The sequence below is a fragment of the Leptonotus elevatus genome, chromosome 6 (genome assembly GCF_054856555.1).
Source record: "Leptonotus elevatus isolate MCC_2025b chromosome 6, RoL_Lele_1.0, whole genome shotgun sequence".
Taxonomy (NCBI): domain Eukaryota; kingdom Metazoa; phylum Chordata; class Actinopteri; order Syngnathiformes; family Syngnathidae; genus Leptonotus; species Leptonotus elevatus.
The window spans coordinates 25,168,200-25,194,579 of record NC_141244.1 but is presented as its reverse complement, the minus strand read 5'-3'; the positions used below and the strand labels follow the sequence as shown (position 1 = coordinate 25,194,579).

General features: G+C 44.0%; 2 protein-coding genes across 4 annotated transcripts in view; one reads left to right on the top strand and one right to left on the bottom strand.

Annotated features, from left to right (window-relative positions):
* erfl3 (Ets2 repressor factor like 3) overlaps positions 1–13,766 on the top strand; it is a 69,201-nt gene extending 55,435 nt beyond the window's left edge. For both annotated transcript variants that reach the window (XM_086078821.1, XM_086078820.1), the window contains exons 3-5: positions 9,024–9,139; positions 9,280–10,418; positions 11,090–13,766. In XM_086078821.1, coding sequence (XP_085934947.1) covers positions 9,024–9,139; positions 9,280–10,418; positions 11,090–11,746 — 1,912 coding nt within the window. In that variant the 3' untranslated portion in view covers positions 11,747–13,766. The remainder of the gene's footprint in view (positions 1–9,023; positions 9,140–9,279; positions 10,419–11,089) is intronic.
* A 5,399-nt stretch (positions 13,767–19,165) lies between these two features.
* pou2f2b (POU class 2 homeobox 2b) overlaps positions 19,166–26,380 on the bottom strand; it is a 75,208-nt gene continuing 67,993 nt past the window's right edge. For both annotated transcript variants that reach the window (XM_086079250.1, XM_086079251.1), the window contains exons 12-16: positions 24,310–24,516; positions 23,889–24,148; positions 23,232–23,300; positions 22,648–22,721; positions 19,166–20,869 (exon numbers count right to left, since the gene is read on the bottom strand). In XM_086079250.1, coding sequence (XP_085935376.1) covers positions 20,550–20,869; positions 22,648–22,721; positions 23,232–23,300; positions 23,889–24,148; positions 24,310–24,516 — 930 coding nt within the window. In that variant the 3' untranslated portion in view covers positions 19,166–20,549. The remainder of the gene's footprint in view (positions 20,870–22,647; positions 22,722–23,231; positions 23,301–23,888; positions 24,149–24,309; positions 24,517–26,380) is intronic.

The following is a 26,380-nucleotide window of genomic DNA, read 5'->3' as shown; positions in this document are numbered from 1 at the left end:
CACAAGAAGTGTATAGTTAATGGACTGTGGAGTAGGACCTGGCCTGGCTGTTGTAGGTGGAGTAGCCGATATTGTTAAATCTCAAGCCGTAAGAGAATTCACGACAGTCTTGAATGACTTTTCCATCTCACTTGACTGGACTAAGTTGACTGGAAGCATTTCATTGGGACCCCACACGGGCGCAGCCTTTTACACTTTGGCACTCTTTCAGCCAGACATTCCATTAGTCATGTCTGTTTAAATCCAAATAGCAATGACCCAACCCTGGCCTCGTGCCCTCACACACACACTATTGACCTGTACCAGTTCAGTGTCCCTTGTGCCAAGTAAAACACTCAACTGTTTGCCCAGTCACACCTCAATGCCTTTTGCTTGTACTTTTAATTTCCAACAGTAGACCCTAAACCAAGACTGTTGGTGTTTTGCACCAGGATTTAGCCAAGTCTTGTAGCTTCAAAATCACCTTTTGAATTAGTTTCCAGCTCTTTTATTTTTATTTTATATATATATATATATATATATATATGTATGTATATATATATATATATATATATATATATATATATATATATATATATGTATATATATATGTATATATATATATATATATATATATATATATATATATATATATATATATGTATATATATATGTATATATATATATATATGTATGTATGTATGTATATATATATATATGTATGTATGTATGTATGTATGTATGTATATATATATATGTATGTATATATATATATATATATATATGTATATATATATATATATATATGTGTGTGTGTGATGGCTCTATGTTGTCCACCAATAGTGATAAGATATCAAACCACTCTTTACTATTGATGCTTATTGATTGACAAGACAATGACACCTTTTCTAGTACTGTTTTGGCTGAAGTTCCAAGAAATGCTGAGTTAACTCAATATACATTTGATGATACACAGCACAAATTGACAAAAAAATAATGCACATCCTAAATTACCCTGTTGTATGCTTTCGTTTGGGATTACGTGCCAAAATCGCCAATTTGCTGCAGCAGCTTCTTTTCCTTTTGTTTTTTTAATACAATTTTTTTTTTTTAACTTTTTAAAGTAAAGTAAGCACGAGACCGTGGTTCTCCTCAATTGTTGTTCGGGGAGAGTCTTGTACCTTTTAATTCTGAAGAAATTACCCACAGATTCCTTTATCATCTAATAACTCCCTCTGGGGTTCATTAGTGTTGATTGATTACTGGGGTGATAGTAAATGTCTTTAAATACTGAAGTACCCCTTTTTAATGACCGTGTGTTTGTTTTCAACTCTCTGGTTTGTTTTTCATTGACACCATTCCTGGGAATCATAACATCTCAGTTACCTCAAGTCAACTTGTCCATATCCAAACTTAGGCTAAAGCCCTTTAACGAAAGCTACATGTGTTCGAACAGGAATAGAGGTTCAAGGATTAAGCTTGTTTTAAATAGAAGTCTTTTTTTTTTTTTAATCGCGTGCTTATTTACTTTTGAGATTAAGATCCATGCAAAGTCAAGTGTCTGCATTTAGAATTCCTCCATTAGACAGACAAAGAAAGTGAGCCGGGACACTTGCGGTCATGCCGATTATTTATGGCATGTGCATCCTCTCTAGCTGTGACAGATTTGAAGCTTAAGCAGGAGCAAGTGCTTACATATAGCAAGTCTTAGCATCCGTCTCTTTGCGTCCTCCTCCACTCTTATTTGGTCCGGTGTGGATGAATGGTGCAAAGTCACCTTTAAGCAACAAGGGTGGACGATCAAACGCCACGTGGCCACCTGACGTGACACCGGATCTGTCCTCGGAGCCACGCTGCGGAGATGCACATCAGCAGTGATGTGGGCGAAGGATTAGCGGCACTAAAGATTAATGAAGTCATAAAAGGCGTCGCGCACACGTGTGCTTGTTAACATGGCGGCACGCTGTCGGAGGCCAGGCCATCTTGTGTCCTTCATATGGAGGAAATCTGGAGTTTGCTAATCGCATGTGGCAATTAGCATCCACACACTTTGAAGTGTTCCTTTTCATCGGCCCCCATTATTAGCGGCACCTTTGTTATTATTCCATGCCTGCCTGCTGAACACATGGCCAAGTTTCTTTTCACCTTCTTTTGTTTTATTTTAAACTGGGATTGATTGATTGCTGTGTGAGGCGGCTGATCAAGTGGTTGGCACGTTTGCCTCACAGTTGGGCTTAGTCGTAAATTCGACCCCCAAGGGTCGAGTTTGCATGTGCTTAAGTGTTTATTTGACTTTTGTCTTTCTCACACATTCTAAAGTTCATTGAAGTTGGGTGTGAACGTGCGATTGACTGGAAAACCAGTCCAGGGTGTTCTCCGATCTCCACCTGTAGCCCAGTCAGATGGGTTTGTCTCCAGGTCACTCGTGACCCTAATGACCATGCGCTATAGAAAGAAGATGGCTGATTGCCGCGTCGTGACTTTCCATCAAGAGGCCACGGGCTCAGTGCGTCATCTTGATCTCCCGCTCACACAACCGCTGTGACAGTTCCACTCCCGTTGAGAGGATTACAATCACACTGTGATTGTTGGAATGCATGCAAGGTTAGATTTCATAGTCTTGAATTTCAATTAAGGACGCGCATAATCATACAGCGTGATTAGGAATGATGTCAGTTGTGTAGATCAGATGACAGAAATCTGCTGTAACCAGTGGGGTTCAGTTGTACTGGCGCTGCCGTAAGTCAATTTTTTACGCAACTTGTCTATCACCAACTCTAGTCAAGTTAAAATAATTTTGCTAAAAACCCAAACTGACCTAATGATTTCAAAGCGAGTGTTAGGAACAAATCTATATCCAAACATATGATGTGGATTTTCCATACATCAAATTGCTGCGATATACACAATACAGAATACACCATCAACCAGGATCAGGTTTGTCTTGTGTCCTTAGAAAGCTTACATGGTGATTTTGTTTGTTTACACCAGTTTTTTTGTACTGGAAATGATTTGTTGTTTAGTTTTTTTTAATGTAAGACATTTGCTTGGACTGGAAAAATACCAAAGCTGAAATCTAAAACTCAAGATTTGTCCGGTAATGTTTGTTTTAGAGTTGCTGTTGAAACATCAGTATTTAAAAAGGTATATTTTAGGAACGTGTATCAGAATTGGTATTGATCACTCATTATTGATTGATATCCAGCCCTGAATAGGGGGTCCTCAATTTACAATTGCGTTCTGTAAAGCGGCGTAACCCAAATTTAGCCTTTTCTGCTAAATTTCAATTCACAATATCATTTGGATAGAACAGAATTTAAGAAGGACTGTATTTATTTATACGCACCTCGATTTCACGATTTGGCTAATTCCTAAATCGTCGGTTTTAAAAATAACAAATTCATTGAATTAATTTGATTTATTGACCCCCCCTTCAAAGGAACGTCAGTTCTCCCGTTTAACGGTCAGCAATCGCGCATGGGTTCCCTACACGGTGGTCAGAGGTCAGATAGGGCTGCCGCTCACAGCTGGAAAAGATTAACAAGCCAACACGTGTGCACATTCACATGCACAAGCGCGCCATTGTACCAGGACCCTCCCGCTTACATGCATGTTTGGTGTGTTAGCTTCATTTCCAAATGGAATTGAGCAGCAGTGGACCACCACTATTGGCAAATGGCTGCCTTATAGAAGATATATATTATATCATATATCATATCATATATAATTCAAAACAACTTTTTGGGGTTATTGTTATATTTCCTGATACCAATAAAGGTTTGACCCCCCCCCCCCCCCCAAATAAAAAAATAAAAATAAAATAATTCATTAATTAACTTGTATCAGGTTCCACAGGAATATATACACTGTCGATATGTTTTTTTTTTCTTTACAAATAATAAGAAAATTGCTTCATCTTGGAAAATTGTCCCATTAATGAAAATGTGAATGTAAACACTAAACACAAGCCCTAATAAATTTAAATGTTTAAAACAACTTAAATAAAAGCTACTGTCCTCTTGTAAAAAAAAAAAATAATACAAACAATAACAACCCAATCCTTTACATTGGCAATAATCATTCTGCTTTTGGGACTGAACTCTTCCTGCTTGCAGCCATGTTGGTATTGTAAGCAATCGGGACACAGTACACGGAAACCGCCCCAAAAATGTTAAAAAAAATATTTAACAGTAATATTAAAAAATAAATAAATAAAAAGTTAACCCTTCAGACACGAGGATGGCTTGTATTATTATTATTATTACTATTATTATTATTATTGCCCTGAATGAATGAGGCTTTTTGTGCTGCACACTTAGACACACGCCAGAGTAGATATTAGCATTTGCAGGCCATGTGATCACCATAATCGGACCCTCACCAAGACCACCCACGCCACACCCTCCTACTACCTACACACAGACAGAACATGTGACACCTTGACAACCCCGCACAAAGCCCACATCACCACACATTTCAGTTCTTTAGCGAGTTGGTAAACACTCATCATTGATGACTCACAGGCTAAAAGCTCACGTGTTTATCTTGCGCACACACGCACACGCACACACCTGAGTTGTGTGCGCGCGTGGTGACAAAAGAAGCAGAAAATAAACGGGGCTCATAGGGAGTATTGTAATCCCGACTTCCTGTCACAGTCAGCGCCTATTTACAGCGCAACAATGGGCAAAGGCACAGCCTGTGCATGCACTCGCCACTGGGTCGCTTCCACAATGCTTTTTGTGTGTTTGTTTGTGGGGCGACACTGTGGTGAGCTCATGCGTGTGTCGTGCGTTGGGGGGAAAAGTGTTGCTCTAAAGGAGAACCTTCTGGAATACGGTAGATGTGGCAGTTAAGGCTACATCTGCATGTATGCAAAAAAAAAATACAGAGCAATCACTCCTAAATACAAATCTAACCAGTTTTAGGGCCGGGTATCAATTCTAATGTCTCAATCGATTCGATTTCGATTCACAAGAGTTCCGTTCGATTAGATTTTTTGTTTTTATTCAATTCGAATCACTTCACTTCAATCTGATATTGATTAATTAACATCAAGTCTTCTTAAATGTCAATGACATGATAAAAGCTCCACAAATATTAAATTCCAAATAAAATTTTGTGGAGGAAGTGACTGGTTAAAGGATTTAGTGTTATAATCACTTAAGTGTTAAACAAACATTGGCATCAGCAAGGACGAGATGAAAATATTTTCACAATTGTAATTCAATAACTGTAAATATAAGTTAAAAAGATTCTGTATTGTCTTAAGGTATGCTAAGATGCATGATTTTATGGATCTATATCAGGCTTGAAAAAGAAAATCGATTCGATATCGAATTATTATTATTTTTTTAACCCAGCCCTAATTTTAGGAAATTAACGCTTGGGAGTCAATGAGTTATTATGGAATCTCACATCAACATACATTGGAGTCACTTAATTTTACTAACAGTTTTGTTAAGTATAAAAATGAATTTAATTAACAATTAATGAATAAGTCAGATGCTGGGTACATATTCACATCTATGGACAATTCAGAATCTTCAGTGAATCTATCTTGCATGTTTTTGGATTGTGGGAGGAAGTACCTAAAAAAATTAAAATACTGTACAAACAAAATGGTTGTGAATTAACGATCACGTCATACAAAGGAGACAATCCCACTCAAGAAATGAATGCACACAGTTTACTTGTGTACCATGGCCAAAGTTGCACAAACAGTCACTCACACATGCCCTGCGATTGTTCCTGCATCAATGCTCTTGATGCAAATGTTTTGGACCTCAACCGCTGCGTGTAATCAGTCTTAATCCACGACCTGCAACTTGATGGAACACTTCCCCGCTGTTTTCCCCGAAGGCTCGACTCGCATTGATTGTTCAATCTGCACGTTTGGTTAAACAGGGATTGTGATCAAGACGCATTTCTTGGATGATTTGTTTCAGTCAGGGGAGGGAAGGGGAGGGAAGTGGAGGCCGCTGTCGGGGGCACCTGTGGATCCATCACGATGGATTTGGGCGCGTAAGAGAGCGGCGGGCAGCTAAACGCAGACGCTCCAAGAATTTCTTTCTTCTCTTTTGAAGCGAGTTCAAATGCTCTTCAAAGAGCGTCTGCCTGCATGATGGCGGGCGCAGGAGGAGGAAGGGGGAGGAGGAAGGGGAGGGGGGCACAGGAAGAGAGTGTTAGACCATGTGCTCTCCACACAGCCTCGGGCGCCACAGCTTCAATTTTGTCGTCGTTTTGCTCAGACTCAACCAAGTTCGCCTTTTGGATTGTGTTCCTCCGCTATATCGCAGCTCATCATTCGCACCCCCACGATATTGTTGTTAACTTTTTTTTAAATTACCATACGCTGTCATGCACCAACATCATTGAACATGTTTAATCACTAATTTATGCACTAAAGAAAATGCTAGTTTCTTACGCTATCATTGATTACGATGGTAGGATACGTCACTGGCGCCAGCTATCCACATCAAAGTCTACAATCACGCTGACCCCCGACCACACAAAAATCCTTTTAATACTCCACAAAACCAAACGGCTGTGGTTTCATCGTCTTTCCAAACTCTCTTTCAAAAAATCTTAGCGCCATTCGTGAAGCAATAAATGAAACCATAAGACGACTAAGATGTGTAATAGGCGGAAATGAATCTGTACGCACTGACAAACTTCCATACCGAAGCATTACACAGATCTATTTTTAACAAAACAGGTTTCCTCAAATAACTGATTTAATGATTTTCACTCATTATTGTCAACAATATCCGAACTTTAAATCTTGAGATGACCTCATGCTTCGCGACTCCTGCCAAGCAAGAGCAGAGGCGCAGTTTTACGACACTTCTCAGATATTTCATCAAGTGTTCGAGAGTTAACGGGTACGTTCGGGAACTCATTTCAACACTTTCGATTGGTCGATAATGCATAAAAATAACCGATGACATGGGGACAGACCAGTAGTATCAATTTATGTGCAAGTATGAAAATGACCATATTTGGACATACATCGTTTCCTCCCAACAACAACGATATGTTCTGGGTTAGGATTTGGCTTTTGCATCATAAAAAGTTAAAAACTTCCAGTCGTTAAAGTCAGTTTCACTTAAGAAACCTGAAATCCGACTGCAACGGGCAGTTAGGGATGCTGAAAAAAATCATTGGGTATCCTCCTACCCACTTTTGAGGACTTACATGCTGCAAGAACCAAGACGAGGGAAGGCAAAATCCTATCGGACCCTTCACACCCGGGTCATTACCTCTTTCAGTTACTTCCATCAGGTCGACAATATCAAACTATGCACACTAAAACTAGCATACATAATTTTACTTCTTGCCACCAATTCCCTAAACAGTGGGCTCCAAATTCCATCTGTCCCTTGAACTTGCATGTTCTGTATATACAAAATATGAAGAGGCAATAAAGTTGCCCTGCTCCAGACGCACAACCGTTTATTCAGTGTAATGACCGACAATGGGCGTCAATTAGCTCACCTGCGTAGCCGGCAGGCACCGCGTTCGCTCGCACGCGGGACTTAACTGCTGCCAGCTGAGGGACACATGTTGATCTGGAAAAAGCACACTGGACACATGTTGCGCACCAAAGTGTGCAGATGTGTGGAGCGCGGCGCCGCATGGAGGTCCTAAGTGGTACTTTTGGCCATACCCGTCTCCCGCTTTCCCCTTTTGACTCGGCTCGAGAGGTTACGTAAAAGCGGACGTGTGTCCCAGGAAGAAAGCAAGAGTGCTGTTACGTAAAGAGATGTAGCTTGTACAAAGGTCAATAAAAATGCAGCCTTGTACTCTTGGCAGTAGCCACGGGAGAGGAAAAGCTCGCGCAGTGAGAGCGGGAGCGGGAGCGAGGGCAACAGAGAATAGGTTATGTAAACAAATAAAGACGGGCCAAATTATGAGTGGCTTTGCTTCGGCGTTACATAAAGAGATGATTCCATGCCTCAACATGAAAAGCGGGATGTTTGCTGCTGGTTGTGAGACATCACACAATCTCACCTTGCAACATGGAAAACACACGCTCATCTACCTGATGTCTTTTCATCCTGTCGTCAAAGCGCTCCCTCTCTCTTTTGTGGCTCGCCCTGTCACGCAACACTCCGTAATATGCGACTTTAGCAGAGCAAATGCAGTCTTGCAGGCTTATTAAAGCGTGCGTTTGATTGTGCGGTCAGTAGCGACATTCACTTGAAAGACAAAGGTTCCCTTTCAACAATAACGTCACCAGTAGGTGGGCAGACATGAAATGGAATCTGCATTATCGCTGTACGGCGAAAGGAAATGTAAACAAAAGTCACAGCTTGCATGCGCGACAAAAACATGGTTTCCTTTCATGTTTTTTTATTTTGAATAGAAACATGGAAAATGTGCTTTTATGTACCTTAAGACGCCAGGAAACTGTTTAATTCTTTGCACGTCCATGCTAACAATTTAAAATAGTTGTATCTCAAATCATCTTTCCCCATTGAAAATGATGAAAATACCATTAATCCAGTCCTCCCAATATTAAATAAATTTAAAAAATATTTGTTTAAAAAAAAAAAAGAGACAAATATTATTTATTATAAAACTTAGTAATGACAATTGAATTGAATTTTTTGTTTCAAATCTATGGACATTGTGCTGCTCCTTCTGTTGTGTGCGCCTTGCCCACCTGGGGACAGTACAATTAAGACATACAGCACGGCTATACATGGAGAAATAGAAAATTAAAGACAATTGGGCTCACTCAAGATTGCTGTCTAAAAAAAAATAAAGCATGAAGTCGGCATCAATTTTTCTCTTGTGGTGGTTTTCATTTAAAGTCTTCAGAGCATGAAGTCTGAGAATATGCAAACTCCACGCCAGAGCAATGATCCAAACTCAGAACCAAAAGACCTTGGCCAAATTGCTGAACACCAGCATAGTGTGCCTCTTTTTAAAATAAATATTACAGAAAACAATATTGCTTAATCATCCACGAAGAATATATCGTGATTGTACGATTGTGTCATATCTTCACTGTGACTAATCTTGCCGTTGGTCATCAGATACTACTACAACAAGCGAATCCTGCACAAGACCAAAGGCAAGCGCTTCACCTACAAATTCAATTTCAACAAGCTGGTGTTGGTCAACTACCCGTTCATCGACATGAGCTCCACCGGTAAGACTGGAGAGACGAGCGCTGTGTGTGCGTGCTTGTTTATGTGCCTCTTAATCCCACAATATGATGGCGTGATTATTTGGGATTAGACGCCAAAGCTTTGTTGTTTCTCAGTATCCTCGTCTCCCTCTCGTCTCCAGGAAACGGCGTCCCTCAGAGCGCCCCGCCCATCCCGTCTGGCGCCGGGACCCACTTCCGGTTTCCTCCCTCAACGCCCTCAGAAGTGCTTTCCCCGAATGAGGACCTGCGCAGCCCCGGAGGCCTGTACGGCTCGGTGGCCCGCCGGGTGGCCCGCGGCTCCGTGAGCGACTGCAGCGACGGCACCTCCGTCAATTCGGAGATCGAGGACGGCGGTACTGGCGGCGGTGAGGACAGGGTGGAGAGGAGCGTGGGTGGCGGAGGAGGGCCCGGCGGCGGAGGTGGAGGCTACCGGAGCATCATCCACCCCCGCTTGTCTCACGAGTCTCTCTTCCGTCTCTACGGAGGAGCCGGTAACCCGGGCGCTCACCCGGGCTCACGTGGCCCCCCCGGGCACCGCATCCACCCGGAGCCTTTGTCCCCCTTCCCCGTGTCCCCCCTGCCCGGGCCGGGAGGAGCGGGCCTGCTGGCCCCGCCTCTGTCCCCGGCTCTCAGCATGACGCCCGCGTCCCACCTCCCTTACACGCCCTCGCCCACTCTCTCGCCCATGCTGGGCTCCCACTTCTCCTTCAACCCCGAGGACATGAAGCGCTACCTGCAGGCCCACACCCAGTCGGTGTACAACTACGGGCTCAGCCCTCGGGCTTTCCTGCAGTACCCCAACATTGTCATCCCGCAGCCTCACCGGCCCGCCGCCGACAAGGTGGGGCCCGGCGGCGACCGAGGAGCGGCCGAGCGAGCCGAGAGAGAACGGGGAGGCGAGCGGCACCATCACGCCTCGCTGTCCCACTCCGCCCACCACCACCACCACCACCACCACCACCCGCACTCGGCCCACCCTCACCCGCATTCCCACCCGATGCACCACACGCTGCACCTGGGCGAGGAGCCCCCGCACATGTCCCCCTTCAAGTTCAAGCTGCAGCCGCCGCCGCTGGGCCGCAAGCAGAGGGACGGGCAGCCGCAGAGCAAAGCCCGGCAGAGCTCGCTGTCCTCGGGTTCCGGCTCCATGTCGTCCACGTCCGGCCTGGGCTCTTCACTGTCCTTCGGCAGTGACCTGAGCTCGGCCAGCGGCTCGGGCCTCATCTCTGCCTCGTCCTCAACGCAGTCCCTTAACAGTGCAGGCCTTCCCAAAATAAAGGTATGAGGCCGCCGATTTGTTTTTGTTTTTTATTATTTAACACCGTAAAAATAAAAAAGGAAGGGAATGAGTCTTGCTGTAAATGGTTAGTAAAAAGGCTCAGGCTAAACATTCCTCCTTCCAAATCTTGAGTAGCCGTATACTGTATGTGTGATGCGTTTAACTCATTTAAACAAACAAAAACGTATAAATATGTTTTTTAATACTTTGTCCTTCACTCACAAAAAAAACGTGTTTATATGTTTTTTTTTTATGCTAGAGCAAACAGAAAGATTTGATACAGCTTCTGACACGAAGAGGTCGCTTAAAGCAATGGTAGTTATTACAAAAAACGGCCAGAAGGTGGCAGCAGAGTATAAGAGATCAGCCAGGGCTCTTTTCCCCAGTCTTTTCAACTGGTTTGTGATTAATGATGAAACTTAGCTATATTCTAATGCTAATTGCTGCAAAACTGAAACAGATAGAAAGAAGAGACTCTAATCTTTCTTTTGTTAGGTTCCATGTTTTCATAGCAATAGAACACAATATTCTGTGGGCCTTGCAAAATCAGTCAAAATCCAGTGAAACGGCTGGGGAGCGAAGGGGTTTGCTTCAGTGAAAATGGCTGCGAGTGAATGAGTTAAGAATCTTGCATGTTTAGCTTCCTGTTTGTGCCCCGTCATGTCATTCAGGTGGAGCCCATCTCGGACATCGAGTCAGAGGAAGAGGTGGAAGTGACCGACATTAGTGACGAAGACCCCGACGAGCGAGATGAAGACTTTGAGCTTTTTGCGCACCGCCTCTCCGGAGCCGCAAACCACCGCCACCACCGCCACCACCTCATCATCTCCAACGGCTCGGTCGCCCACCCGTCCCTCCCTGACGAGGACCTGGATGAGGAAGTGTTCAAAGCCCCCGCCCCTCCTCCGCCCGGCCTTATGCCCTTCCTGGCCTCACAGCACGGCTACTCCAACTTGCAGCGCGGGCCTCTTGCCCTCAAGACGGAACCCGGCGAGGCGACGGACGCCAGCCCGCCCCCGCATCCGCCGCCGCCCCAGACCAAGTGCATCCCCCTCAAGCTGCGCTTCAAGAGGCGCTGGAGCGAAGACCAGCGCATGGAGGCCTCGCAGGAGGAGTCCGACGACAAGAAAGTCCGGCCTCAGGAGCGGAGGGACGCTCAGCGCAACGGCCGAATGGAGACGGAGGAGGACGGGCCCGGCGAAGGGGACAGCCCACCTGAGTCGGTTTACCAGAGCGCCATCGGCCCGCCCTTGCCCGCGCATCGGCGGGCCAGCGCTGAGCTACATCGTGCCGCGGCGCAGCTGTCCCTGGAGAACAAAGACTGCTGATTGGATCGGACGCCGTATGTGCGTAAAATGGATCCTCTTTAAGTCCCAAAGGTTCTCCGCCCGGCCCACTTCAACCGTCACCTCAAACACCTTCTTACTCGACACGCCCCCTCTCAGACCGACAACTTCTCCATCGGGATTCTTCTGGGACGCGTAATATTGGGAAGAGGGACTTGGTTTCAGCCAGCGCGGCAACATTGCCTGTAAAGTCTCATTTCCATCCAACGGTTTGGTTCAGTTTGGTTCGATACGTCAAACAAACCCTGATAGGCGCGATGGTGATACCGACATGAATAACAAACCGTAAAACCCTTTTAAATTTGGTACGCCAACAGTTGACTGCTGTAAAGTTGGCTCTGTTAGCTTCTTGGAATCGTAGCCTCGTAGAGAGGTTCCGGGTTTCAAACCTCCCAAATTATGATTCTAGGTTCACTGAAGACTGAAGAAAAATGTGAACGCAGTCTTGGTGAACGTTGCCTCTCACCCAAAATCAGTCGGGTGTAAGTGCTGTTGAAAATGGCCGACTAGGTGCTAAAGCAGAAAAACGCGTACCGTACCGAGACCAACTGAACGATACCGCTGGCTGGAAATGGGTCATGAGTGGACTGCAAACCGAGAGACTCGTGGAGGGTTACCTCTCCCAAGGCCAGTCAAGCTCCAAAGTGCAGCTCCTGCCTCTTTTCCTCAGGGGTTTTCCCTTCGCTGACCCCCCCCAAACCGGCGCTGGCGACCACATTGTAAATAGGCGACGATGACAAGTGCCTGCATTTACGAGCCTCTCTCTCTCACATACGCACCACTTGGCAGGAGGGGCAAAGGGGCTCTTTCGGAGATTGGAGGGTGTCGGGTGCTGACGTGTGACTCTTCAACCGGGCGCCTCCACTCAGGGAAGCCGGTTGCCGTTTGGAAAGTAAAAAACGAACATACGTGCTCTCAGCGCTCGTTTGTGTCCCACCCGCCTGACCTTCTGTTTTCTGCTGACTGTACACTCTTAGAAAAATCTTAAACCCCCCCCAGCTTGCCCCGGCCTAACGTTGACAACCAAGAACTTTTGCTCGACTCACTTCACCAGCCTGAGCTCTTCTAACAATCAACAACACGCACAAACGTGCGAGTGTTCAACAAAAACCAGCAACAACACACACACACACACACTTTGACATGCTCTCACAGTTTTACACTTTCAAAAATATATTTCACCCAAAAATGGAAAATTTTCACATTTAGACCATCGCTGCACATCCACATGGCATCAACCTCGAGAGAGTGTTAGAATGAGAGGGACTGAGAGTGCGTGAGACAGTGGTGTGTGTGAGAGAGAGAGAGGAATAGAGCGAGTGAATGAAAGAGAGGGAGATAGATTGTGTATGAGAGAGACAGAGTGTATAAGAGAGGAAGAAAGTAAACGAGAGAGTGAATGAGAGAGGAAGAGAGAATGAGAGTGAACGAGAGAGAGTGTATGAGAGGGAGAGTTTAATGTGAGAAAGTAAATGAGAGAAAGTATGTGGAAAAGAGTGAGTGAGTGAGTCAATTGTGTTAGGTTTACTATTTTTTTTCCTATTGTCACTCATTGTACACGTTATCCCTTTCATGGCCACTTTTTCCACGTATGTGTGAGAGTAAACTAATTTGGTGTCTGATTAGGATTGTTAGCGAAGGCCTTCATCTCACTCACTCTCCATTCACAGCGTCACCTGTCCTGTCCCCATGAGAAGTAAATAATCCGGTGTTGGATTAGGATGATTAGGCAAACAATTCATTTGAATTGCAGTTAATCACAAAGCGCACCTGAGGTGGCTCCACTTTTCACTTCTCTCTCCACTTCCTGTGTGTGCGTGTGAGATGCAGCTCAGGGCGAAAGCATAGCGGGCGAGCTGTTGAGGGGGTTAATGATTACTGGAAGGAAACGCCTGACGTAAATCCTCAAATGCCCTCTCTCCTCATTCTATGTGTGCGCACACACACACACACACGCACACACACTGTTGGTGCTTATTTGGTGTGGCAGGATCAGACAGATCCATAAAACCTCCAGGCAGTTTTGTCATTCATTTCCCCTCACTCTTTTGTGTGGATGAGAGCATGTCACGCACGCATACAGCAAACACACACACACACACACACAAACACACACACACCCACCCACACACACACACACACACACACACCGTTGCGCGTGTACTTGTAACTAACCGCTGCCTTACTGCTGACTTTTCCTAACCCAAAGCATCTTTCCCTGGCTTAATACAAAAAAAACAAAAAGAAGATTAAAAAAAAGAAAAAACTCAGCACAAAGATTCTCAATCAGAGGATACGTTTATTTTTCTGATGTTAATATTGTTCTTAAAAAACCCTCAACTTGGCATTATTATTACTATTGTTATTATTATTATTCCATAGCTTTTTCTGTCATGTACATCTGATCCCCGCCAAGCCTCTTTTACTGTTTTGAGATTTAACTTGTGAATTACAACTCAAATGAGTTCAATCTTACCCATTTTATCTCGTTTGCCGCCGCCCCCCCACCCCCCCCCCCCCCCCCCCCCATCCTGTAAAGTCATTTTTATCTTGTAGTTTTTACCTTGGGGGAGGTTGCATCATTTTTGGGGAGGACCCGATTGTGTGTACTATTGTTTGTGTAAATGTTACGAGCTTGTTACGTAACGCTCCTGACACGGAGATGAGATGAGCTGCGATGAGTTAATCCCGTGACGTAACATCATCATCCCCACCTTTTTTCCCCTCCTCGTGGGTTGGTTGTTTTTCCTCCCTTCCCTCCAAAAAAGTTGTAATTAAACTGTAATCAGGGTTAATTAAAAGCAGTTAAAAGCCAAAACAAAAGCTCCCGTGTGTGTTTGTTTGTGTCTCACTCGTATGCAAATGCAGGGTAGAGTGCTATTTAATAACCAGGATGTCTGAGAGTTTTAATGATCTGCTTGTTTGTCAACAAGATTCACTTTTGAGTCTCACACTTTTATATTTGATCGACTTTAACGTTCAGTGAAATCCCAATGATCTACTTGATTTGGACATGTACATATGAGAATACTCAAACATTTGTTCAATTAATGCAGCATTTTTAAAAAGGCACTTGTCATTAATTGGCTGAGCTGTCTTTAATAACTATTTTTTTATATTTAATTACATTATATTATGCTACATAATTTTATTTATTAAATTATCAAATTCATGCAATTTTAATTCATATTTAAAACAAATATATTTTATTAAATTTGATCATGTAATTAAATAAAATATTTAATTATAATAAAGTAAATAAAAATTGGTTTAATTTGTATACTACATTTCCCCCCTCATGGCCAATCTGTCCATTGAAAAAAACAATTGAGCAAAAATTTTGACTTTTCCAGTTAAAATATTTGTATATATAAATGTCATTTTCATAAAAAAAAAAGTCAATGTTTTGACATTCAACTTATTTTTATTTGTACAATTTAAAAGTTGCCTTTTTAAAGTCTTTTTAAACAATTCAAATAGGATAAGTCAACATTTTATTTGCACGTTTTTGCTTCGTTTTTAAACGTTATATCCTTGAAGATTGTAACTTTTGTATACTGAAGTCTTATTAGAACACACGACAGTTAGTAAATAGTGCAGTGCGCGAGAATAAGGACACCCTTAAATGTCGGTTATATGTGGCGCTGGTCCCCATGGTTTAGGGTTGCCTTTCTGTCAATACAGTCTTGTGGCGCCCTCTGGTGGTGCGATTGTATCCCTCCAACTTTTGGTGCCGTCTTAAAGCAGGCAAGAGTCGGCAAGCAAGCAGCGCGGCAAGGGTTTATCTGTATGTACAGTTTTTGTCTCCTGTTTTTATTTGGATGAATGAAACACGTTCAGTTACAAAAATGACTTAAAATGAACAACACTGTACAATGAACAAGCAGAGTTACTTTTTTTTTTTTTTGGTTTTTGTTTTCAAGATAAACACACTAAAAGTTGTTAGTTACAAGGGCTTGGGGAGTGTTGGGGTTGGGCTCACGTGATGGAAGACACAATAGGAAGTGTGGGGGCGGGGTCTTAGGGTGACATCATCATCATCCATCCAAACAGTAACGCACATGAATCGACAGGGGCAATTAAAGCTACAAGAACAAGGAAGTTGGCAAAAGACCCCTCCCTGGGAAACCCCTCACTCGCACAAACATTTGGGAGATAACAACGGGGGGGGGGGGGGGGTAGACTGGGGGGGTTATTGGGTACTTTGGCTGAGAAAGGACAAAAACTCAAAAAGGATCAGAACAGCTACAAAGATACCAAGAAACTTCATAATCATCGTCAAGATCATCATAATGCAGATTATTTTCCCTCAATGACAAATACTCAAAAATATACATTTCATCATCATTATCTTCATTAGAATCATTATTTTTTGTCCCCTTTGGATAGCTGAGGTTGTAAAAGAGCGGCGAGTTGCTAGGTGACACTTTTTGGGAGCGAAATCAAGAAAAGTCAGAGCTCTTTGGTTTGACTCGTTTTGGGGACAAAAAAAAAACTTTGGACAAAAGCTGCATTGCGAGAAGACGGTAAGAAAGAGAAGAAGGTAGCTAGCAGCATGCTAGTTAGCTAATCTCACTTTCTCCAAGCAGGTTCCTTTTCTTTTTCATAAAAACTTTTAATCACGTTAAGAACCTACGTTAGCCTTTTAAAAGCAGAGTCAACATTTAAAGAAACCACTAGCTTAGCATATAGAGTAGTCGTGACGGTCTTTAAAGTTAGCCTGTATTAGTAAAAAATAATCTGCAACATTTAAAGTTACGTCATTATTTATTGGTTTTTGTGCTTTGCTAACGGTGCTAACGGAATAGTCCATGGTCTTAAAAAAATAAAAAATTAAAAAAGTATTCAGGAAAGAAGCTGCGGAAATCCGGCAGAGGTGAATCGGCGTCAGGCGGACGTCGGGAAGCGGGAGTGCCGCATTCCCTGAGGCGGGGCATAGACTTTGGTATCATTCACTAAGGGGGGCATCCCCGCCCCGGAGGTCCGAGGTCCACCTTCGACCGCCTCCACCCCGACGGAAAGAGTGTCACCTAGCGACCGCCGTCTGTCCGTCCGGCCGCCCTTCCCCGCTTCCTGATTTCGTGCAGTCGCTACGGAAGCCTCCAGAATCTTTTCAAGTCACGAACGGGTCCGATGGGAAAGCAGAAGATTCCAGCCGCACCGGGTTTGACAGGAGGGAAGCGTCCCGGGTAGGAGGAGAGGGCGGCCTTCAAAGCTCAACGCGGACAGCAAAGGTGCGAAGGGGGGTTGAGGTTTTGCAAGGGAGGGGGCATCCGGGTTTGCCGTGCTGGCGAGAGCGTGGATCAGTCAAGCCCCTTTCACACCAACACAAAATATCGCAACTGTCGTCAAGAAAAAAAAAAACGGTAAAAATGTTTTTATAATAAAATCTTACATATCTATATAAAAAATACTAATTCTACTGAAAATGTGCTTCCTTTTCATATTTGTTAATTGCCATACATGAGCTTTTGGTGTTTGAAAGGAAGGTCATTAAATGTATCTTAACTTTTATCACAATAATTTATGACAAAATTTAAATTAGACATGTTTAGTATCTTGCACTTGACAAATACTCCATATATGAAAAAAAAAAAAATACCGACATTAATTAAAAATAAATAAATGGAAGCATTTATGAACAACTAAACTAACTGAATTGCCACATTACGGAGGTTTGATTTCGCCTTTTTTTTTTAGACCGATACCAGTACGAGTATTCACTGATACCGCTAGTACTTATTTAAAATTTAAAAAAAGTTTCCAAAGATCTTTCCGTCTTTCTGACACAGACGATGATTCACCAATGTGTCTCGACAGTATAGTGCCAACGAGGACTTAAGTTGACAAAAAAAAAATTGTGGGTGGTATCGGCAGCATCCACAAGTACCCGATACCTTCAAATAAGGCCCGATATTGATGAATTTTGCATAATCTCAGTGTGAAAGAGGCCCATAATCTCATGTCAGATCCCCAAACTTTCATCAGCACAACATTCTCGTTACCCGGATAGAAGACCCCGACCCCCCGCCCCCCAACCGCACCTTGACCACCCCCACCCCAACACCACATTTTTTGTTTAAAGCATTCATCTATTTGGTTTATCATCATAGAATATGAGGTATATGATGAACTATCTCTCTTTTACATCCAACAGTGGATGAAGGAACGCAATAAAAGATCAAGAAAACAAAAAGGGGAAAGTTTAAGGGACGAAATTGAGAAAAGAAAGAACATTTGAAAAGCGTCCTTGCTTGTGTTTTGCTTCTTTTTTGGTCACGTAGCCGTAAAGCTTTCAGAGTTGCTCCCTTGGGAGAAAAATGTTTAACACGTCAACTTTTTGCTCTGCTTACAAACATTTTACTGTACAAAAAAAATAATAATCTCAAATAAATCTTGTTACGGGGGTCCTCGGTTTACGATCGACCGAAACTCGTACGCCGCCGCCGTCAATCGCTATTTTACGCAGTAGTCATAATTACAGTGAATATTGATATGAAAACACAAGGAGGCCATCAATAGAAAATAAAAAAAAAACAGTAAGCACAGCCGCGACCGAGCGCAAATTCTTGTATTCCTACGCCGGCCAGCAAACGTGTTGGCAAGCTCGTAAACCGGGGACCACCCGTGTTTGTGGGATTATTTGGTTTGTAGAAAAAAGTTGGCGGGGTAACAACATCCTCACATCCATCCCAGAATATTCAAAGAAAATAAATTAACAAATAAATAGCAAGGGAACAAATCAACCCTACCCTGAATAAATAGTACAATCAAAAGTCTAAATAAAAAAATAAAAATAAAAAAAAGAGAGATAGTTGAAATTTTTGGTCTAAAATCAAGTCAATGTTTTTAGGATCTTTTTTTTTCTGTCTTTTTTTTTTCTCTTCAATACATTGGCAATAAGTAAGCAGTAGTAGAACATAGATCTTCTTTTTTTTTTTTTTTAACTACAAAAATCTATAGAAGCACTAACAGATACATTCCGTCTAAAGAGTCCACGTGGACAAAAAGGCTTCTTTGACCTCCGCGGCGCCGACCTCCTGGTCGAAGCCGAGTCGTCTTTGGGTAAACGCCTGCCTGCGACTGTGGGGGGCGCCGGCGAGCCTGCAAAGTCACCGCGTGGCGACAATCCCAGTCTTCCATTCGGTGCCCACGAGCAGCGCAAACACACAAAACTGCTCCACTCTGCCACAACGTCACCTCATGTCTATTTGGTTTGTTTGGTTTTTGGAAAAATCTGGAAGATAAATTTTCACAGTTTTTTTTTTTTTTAACCACCTGATAAAAATGTCTAGCACAACTACAAAAGAAAAAAAAGTCAAATGAAATAAGGATCTTTGTGTCGTAAGCGAGCGGATTGTTGCAAATGACTGATGATAATAAGCACGAAAAGTTAGGGAGGCCGGACGGGCCCACCCGGTGGGCTTCTGGGCGCGCCACCTGTGCTACACGCGCCCCAAACTCCTCCCCCTCCTCCCTCCAGACACGTTTCGGTTGCTGATTTTTGGTTTGCTCTGTTCAGTCCTTGGGTTTGTTTTGTCTCTTTTTGGTTTGGGTTGATTTTTGGTATCCTTTTAGAAAAGGCGTGACGTCACGGCCGTGGGTCCCACCCACCCTTCGCCTGGTGAGCAAAAGGGACCCATTTCGGTGGGAGGTTCGACCAACTGACCCCAGAGATCGTTTGTCAAACTTGACTTATCCCGTTTGGTATTCAACAGGCAAACTTTCCACGAAGTTGCACGAGCTGATGACCCAAGAGACGGTTTGTGTCGGGCGGGGGAGGGGGGGGGGGGCGTTTATCGAGTCCTGCTTTAAACCCCCGCCCCGCCGCCGCCCCATCAGGGTGTTGTCAAGTGTCTCGGACGAGGCTCCTGAAGAAAACCTCGAGGCCTTGGGGGGGGGGGGGGGATGCTTTGGTTTCCATTTTGAGCGTTTAATGGCAGTCGGATGTGGACGGATGGCGTGGACGCACGACGATGCGGACAAACGCGCGCAAAGTTGATTGACGAAAGGGCAGCGGCGACCGATCGCAGCTTCCGATCCAATCCGAGAGGCGCCTTGCTTGTTCTTACGTGAGATGAGGATGAGGATGGTGATGATGAAGATGAGCTACATGCTAAGCTAATGGTAGCATCTTTGTGAAATGGCCGATGAAGGATGCGCGTTGCAGTGGAGTCCTGGTCCTGGATAGCTTGACGATTTATTTACATGTCCTTGGAATAAAGCTTTTCTCTCCGTATTTTTTGGTATTTGAGATTTTGGTATGGTTGTCTTTTTTTTTTTTTTTTTTTTGTCATTGTGTGTTCCTCCTCCGCGTCCTCCTTAGGTATATTTTTGGTTTTAAACGTCTCCTCCTCCTCCTCTTCCTCGTCAGACCCGCAAAAGAAATACATTTGAAAAATCCTCCTTTCGTTGTCCTCCTTTTGTCATTTTTGGTTTAGTCGCTGGACGGCAGCCTCGTCGCTCGTCTTCTCTTGCGTCGCGAGTCTTGAGGTGCCACGCTGATGTTGACGAAACAAAAACTAAAAAAAAAAGATTTTTGGTTTCGGTCTTCCCCTTCCCGCTCCCTTCTTTCCTCCTCGCCCCCCCCCACCTCCTTCCCTCCTCTTCCATTCTGTGTTTTTTTGGCATCGGAAAGCGCGGGAGGGAAGGACGGAGAGGCGGCGGGAGAAGAAGAAGAGCGCATGAGAGAGAGGAAGAGCTAGCTTTGGTGTGAAAGGCCAGAGATGCCCGCCTCCTTCCTTCCTTCCTTCCTTCCTCCTCTCTGATTGGCCGGCCGGCGCCGTCACTCCATCTTGGGGCTGTGTGCCATTTCGCTGGACGAGCAGGAGGAGGCGGGGCTGGAGCAGGGGGAGGGCGAGCAGAGGGTGGGGCTGATGCTGCTGGCCGAGGGGGCGAAGGGAAAAGGGCGCGAGGCCTTGGCCACCGCCGCGCTTAGCAGGCCGGCCGTGCCCGGGCCCGCCGGGCCCATGTGGAGGAGGGCCGGGTGATTGAGGAAGAGGGAGGCCAGGCCGCCGCCCTGGCCGCCCGACATCCCCAGCATCATCTTCCCGCCGCCGCACTCAAGACTGGAAAGAGGGAGCTGGCCACCACTGGCTGCCAGGGCTGAGGGAAATACACAGCAAAGGTGTCAAACGGGTCAGATGGGTCAAATGGGTCAAATGGGTCATGACTTGAATCAAAATGATCCCAATCGAGTCAGAACGCATTGTAGCCGATGGTGGCAAAACCAGGTCCAGAAAGTAAAAACCCTGCCACAGTTTGGACTTAGCCAGGTGCTAGCTAGCTAGTTTCCTGGCTTTAGCCTCCTGTGCTAGTTAGCTAGCTCCCGAGCAGGTAAACAAGCACCCAGGGAGCTAACTAGCTAGCACAGGGGGCTAAAGCCAAACTGTGGCAGGGTTTTTACTTTCTGGACCTGGTTTTGCCATCTCTGAACGTAGCCTACCATCGTCGGAAAAGAATGTTTGGAGGGCCCGTACGTCGCCGCACGTGAGACGTATCTACGAGCGTAGCTACGATACGTATGTGCTTCTTCTGGAAGCAATTATGAGAATATTTGTTGCTAGCAACACACGAAAGCCAGTTTGCAAACTTGGATGCAGTACCAGAGAGTCAAACTTGCTTAGCGCTAGCTAAAATGAGGCTAGTAGCAAAGTCAATGGATTAAAAAATGGGATCAAAGAAAAAAAAAACATCCTTTGTTTGGCCTATGTGGAATCTTGGAGGTTAAAGTAAGTTTTTTTTTTTTTTTTTTTTTTTTTACAGCTACTGAAAGTAGAAAATGGAATTTTGAATCGCTACTGCCACCTGTGGCCGACAAATGAAACTGCATTTAGCCTTCTTCGCGAACACAATGCGCACATGGCATCACATCCGCGGACAGAAGGCGGGAAATTTGAACCCGAATCCTGTTTGAAAACTATTGGCCAGAGGCTTGCAGGAGTTCCCATCAGAAAAACTCTTAGACCCTCACACACTCTTACCTGGAGAAAAACATATACAGTACATTTTGTAGAGGAAATTTTACTCTTAAAAAAAAAAGAAGACTTTATTCAGTCCCGGTTTGAAAGGAGAAAACTTTACACTTGGAAGAGAGTTAAGTTTTAAAAAGTCACTCAAGGGTTAAGGTACGACAACCTCCAGCATGAGAGGCGGCACTTGAGCTATGCCGCGCCTGCTGTTTGTCAACATATTGCAAATGGTGTTGAAGGTTCGAGGATTCCACCAGCGCTATACCGAGCTGTCTCCCAATCTGAAGGTTCTGCAACCATTTCTCTTTTTTTATTTGTATTAATATTTTACTCTTTTCCAAGTGTAAGTTTAGACTGGGACCGAATGTTGTTTATTTTAGAGTAAAATTGACGCTACGAAATGTTTTGCCAACTTAGCAATTAGCAATGAATTCATGCGTTTGCTTGCTGCGCTGCACAAAAGTTCAGTCATAGCAGTGGTCACATATTTTGCTCCTTTATGATGAACGATGCAGGGAGGAAAGGAATCACATGAGGAAGATGAGCACACACGCGCGCACACACACACGCGTGATGGATTTTGATGGTGTGGTTTGATGGTTAATTCTACAAAGGAATGTTAAGGCCACAAATTAAATTAAATCCAATTTTGTGGCAAAAAGTTGCAACAAAAAAAAAAAGTTATTTGAGGAAATTTGTCGATTTGAAGTTATTTTGAGACTAAAGATAAATACACTGAGCAAAAAATTACTATACAAAAGGTCAATCATTTTTTTTGCATCTCATGAAGTGCATTTTTTTAGCGCCATATATTGATGTCCTTTTTGTGGCCTTTGACACTCGTCAGTAAAACGGAGCAAAAACCGCCGACGTTGGGAAGGAAGTCGAGTTGTTGGCCTCGCAAACACACACCTTGAATAGTGGCCAGGGGATTGTTAGCGAGGAGGGCTTGGTTCATCCCCGTGTTAACCCCCATCACTGTGTTCCTGTCGTGTCGCACGCACACACGGAAAGCAGACAGACAGACAGACGGACGGACGGACAGAAGAGAACAGAAGATTAAGAAGCAGCTTACAAAAAAGGAAAGCAGGATATACAGTGGAACCTCGAAATTCACGTTTGGCTTCTTCTTTTTTTGCATACGCTCTGCATCCATGACGCATTGTTGAAGCCAAGACCATCATTTATTATTTTCAAGCGACTTGGGACGATTCCGCTGCACGTGCAATCAAACAGGTGCGAAAAGACGTTTTGCTCATGTGTGAAAATGAAAGCAAAAGACGCAAAGGGCTTTTTTTGGAACAAAACTTTGCGGTTCAGCGAGTTCTCACGAGCATTTCGAAGGAACAAGGTTCAACAACCACAAAAACAAAACAGAAAAAGAAGAAGCTCCTTCTCCGGCGAATGAATAAAACATTTGGCAACATTCTCACGAGAACAGCGACACTCGCGTTGAGGTTTGCGATGCGAGCGTGTGACGTGCGTGTCGTCGTCACCTCAAGTTTGCCGCGAAGTCGCTGATGTAGCTCGACACCTCGCCGTTCTTTTTGCCCACACGCCACAAGCTGCGAACGCACACACACACACACAGAAAAGTTCAACTTGCATTGCTCAAACTGTACAAGCGTCGCGTCGCCTCGACTCACAAGTTGACTTTGCTCTGATTTACTCCGAGCCGTGTGGCAAATACTGAAAAGCTGCTAAAAACTCGTTCAAACCATTATCATTTTTTTTATTGCTAGAGCATACAGAAGGCTTTGATGCAGCTTCTGACATGAAGAGGTCGCTTAAAGCAATGGTTGTTATTACAAAAACGGCCAGCAGGTGGCAGCAGAGTATAAGAGATCAACCAGGGCTATGTTGCAACAAGCTCTTTTTGCCAGTGTTTTCATCAGGTTTGTGAATAATGATGAAACTTAGCTATATTCTAATGCTAATTGCTGCAAAATAGAAACAGAAACAAAAAAAAAAAATCCTTGATGAAAGAGGAGATTCTAATCTTTCTTTTGGTAGGTTCAATGTTTTTACAGCAATCGAACACAATATTCTGTAGGCCTTGCAGAATCAGTCAAAATCCAGTAAAACAGCCGGGAGAGCGAAGGGGGTTGCTTCAGTGAAAATGGCTGCGAGTGAATGAGTGACGAGCATCTTACCCGGGGTTGAGATTGAGATTGATCGCACTGTGGCCGAGGGTGGCCGGGCTGGCCGTGCTGCGAAGAGGAGCGGCGGCGGGAGCGGCGGCGGGCGCCGGAGGAGGCGTGACCGGGGAGGGGGCGGAGCTGGAGGTGAGGCTGGAGGCCAGGCTGTTGGCCAGGCTGGAGGCCAGGCTGGAGGTCAGGGGGCAGATGGGAGACATGGTGGTCGTCGTTGTGCTACTGAGACTGGTCACGGCCTGCGACAGCTGGTTGCTCATCTGATTTTGGGGACGAGAACGCCAGAGATGAAAACACATTTTATGCTTAAAAAAAAGAAAGAAAAGAGGCTTTACGGTCTACATTAGGTGAGCGGCAATATCGCAGGAGGAGCACTGAATTGATTTAGCAGGTCAAAGGTCAAAGTGGCGGTCCGACGCACCATGTGGGGGCTGAAGCAGGGGGGCTTATGCGCGGACGGGGCGCCGCCGCCGCCGGCGGGCTGGCTGGGGAGGGGAGGGGTGGAGCTGCTGGGGTTGATGCGCTTCTCCTTCTGCCGGCGGTTGCAGAACCACACCCGGATCACCTCCTTCTCCATGTTGAGCTGCTCGGCGATCAGCAGGATCTCCTCTGAGGTAGGCTTCTGGTTCTGAAACGGCAGCTCAGCTCACTCACAAAAAAAACGCCGCCGTCACCGCGTTTACATCACGTAGGACGAAATCGCAAGCTTCCTTCACAAATGACGTGCCGAGTCATGCAAACTGAAAAGATGACATCGTTCTGATTGGTTGCCCAGCGCAGCAAAAGTTTGGATATTCGGGATATTTCAAATAATAATAATAATAATAATGTACATAATATTCATGTAAAAAGTTAAATATTTTAATTTCATTTTAATTACAAACATGCATTCGAAAACAAAATATAAAAAAAAAATTGAATGAAATGATTAATTTTACAGAATTAGCAAGAAAATCTATAAAAATAAAATATTTTAAATATTTCACATGAACATTTTTGTCAAGCCTTTTTCAGTATTTAGAACTTTTTTTTTTTAAAACCCTACTTTGAAACCCTAACCCTAGTTTAAAACCCTACTTTGAAACCCTAACCTTAGTTTAAAACCCTACTTTGAAACCCTAACCCTAGTTTTAAACCTTACTTTGAAACCCTAACCCTAGTTTAAACCCCTACTTTTGAAACCCTAACCCTAGTTTTAAACCCCTACTTTGAAACCCTAACCCTAGTTTTAAACCCTACTTTGAAACCCTAACCCTAGTTTTAAACCCTTCTTTGAAACCCTAACCCTAGTTTAAACCCCTACTTTGAAACCCTAACCCTTGTTTAAAACCCTACTTTGAAACCCTAACCCTAGTTTTAAACCCTACTTTGAAACCCTAACCCTAGTTTTAAACCCTACTTTGAAACCCTAACCCTAGTTGTAAACCCTACTTTGAAACCCTAACCCTAGTTTTAAACCTTACTTTGAAACCCTAACCCTAGTTTAAACCCCTACTTTGAAACCCTAACCCTAGTTTGAAACCCTAACCCTAGTTTAAAACCCTACTTTGTAACCCTAACCCTAGTTTAAAACCCTACTTTGAAACCCTAACCCTAGTTTTAAACCCTACTTTGAAACCCTAACCCTAGTTTTAAACCTTACTTTGAAACCCTAACCCTAGTTTAAACCCCTACTTTGAAACCCTAACCCTAGTTTGAAACCCAAACCCTAGTTTAAAACCCTACTTTGTAACCCTAACCCTAGTTTAAAACCCTACATTGAAACCCTAACCCTAGTTTAAAACCCTACTTTGAAACCCTAACCCTAGTTTTAAACCCTACTTTGAAACCCTAACCCTAGTTTAAAAACCTACTTTGAAACCCTAACCCTAGTTTAAAAACCTACTTTGAAACCCTAACCCTAGTTTAAAACCATACTTTGAAACCCTAACCCTAGTTTAAAACCCTACTTTGTAACCCTAACCCTAGTTTAAAACCCTACTTTGAAACCCTAACCCTAGTTTAAACCCCTAATTTGAAACCCTAACCCTAGTTTAAACCCCTACTTTGAAACCCTAACCCTAGTTTAAACCCCTACTTTGAAACCCTAACCCTAGTTTAAAACCCTACTTTGTAACCCTAACCCTAGTTTAAACCCCTACTTTGAAACCCTAACCCTAGTTTAAAACCCTACTTTGTAACCCTAACCCTAGTTTTAAACCCTACTTTGAAACCTTAACCCTAGTTTAAAACCCTACTTGAAACCCTAACCCTAGTTCTAAACCCTACTTTTTAACCTTAACCCTAGTTTTAACCCCTACTTTGAAACCCTAACCCTAGTTTAAAACCCTACTTTGAAACCCTAACCCTAGTTTAAACCCCTACTTTAAAACCCTAACCCTAGTTTAAAACCCTACTTTGAAACCCTAACCCTAGTTTAAAACCCTACTTTGAAACCCTAACCCTAGTTTAAACCCCTACTTTGAAACCCTAACCCTAGTTTAAAACCCTAC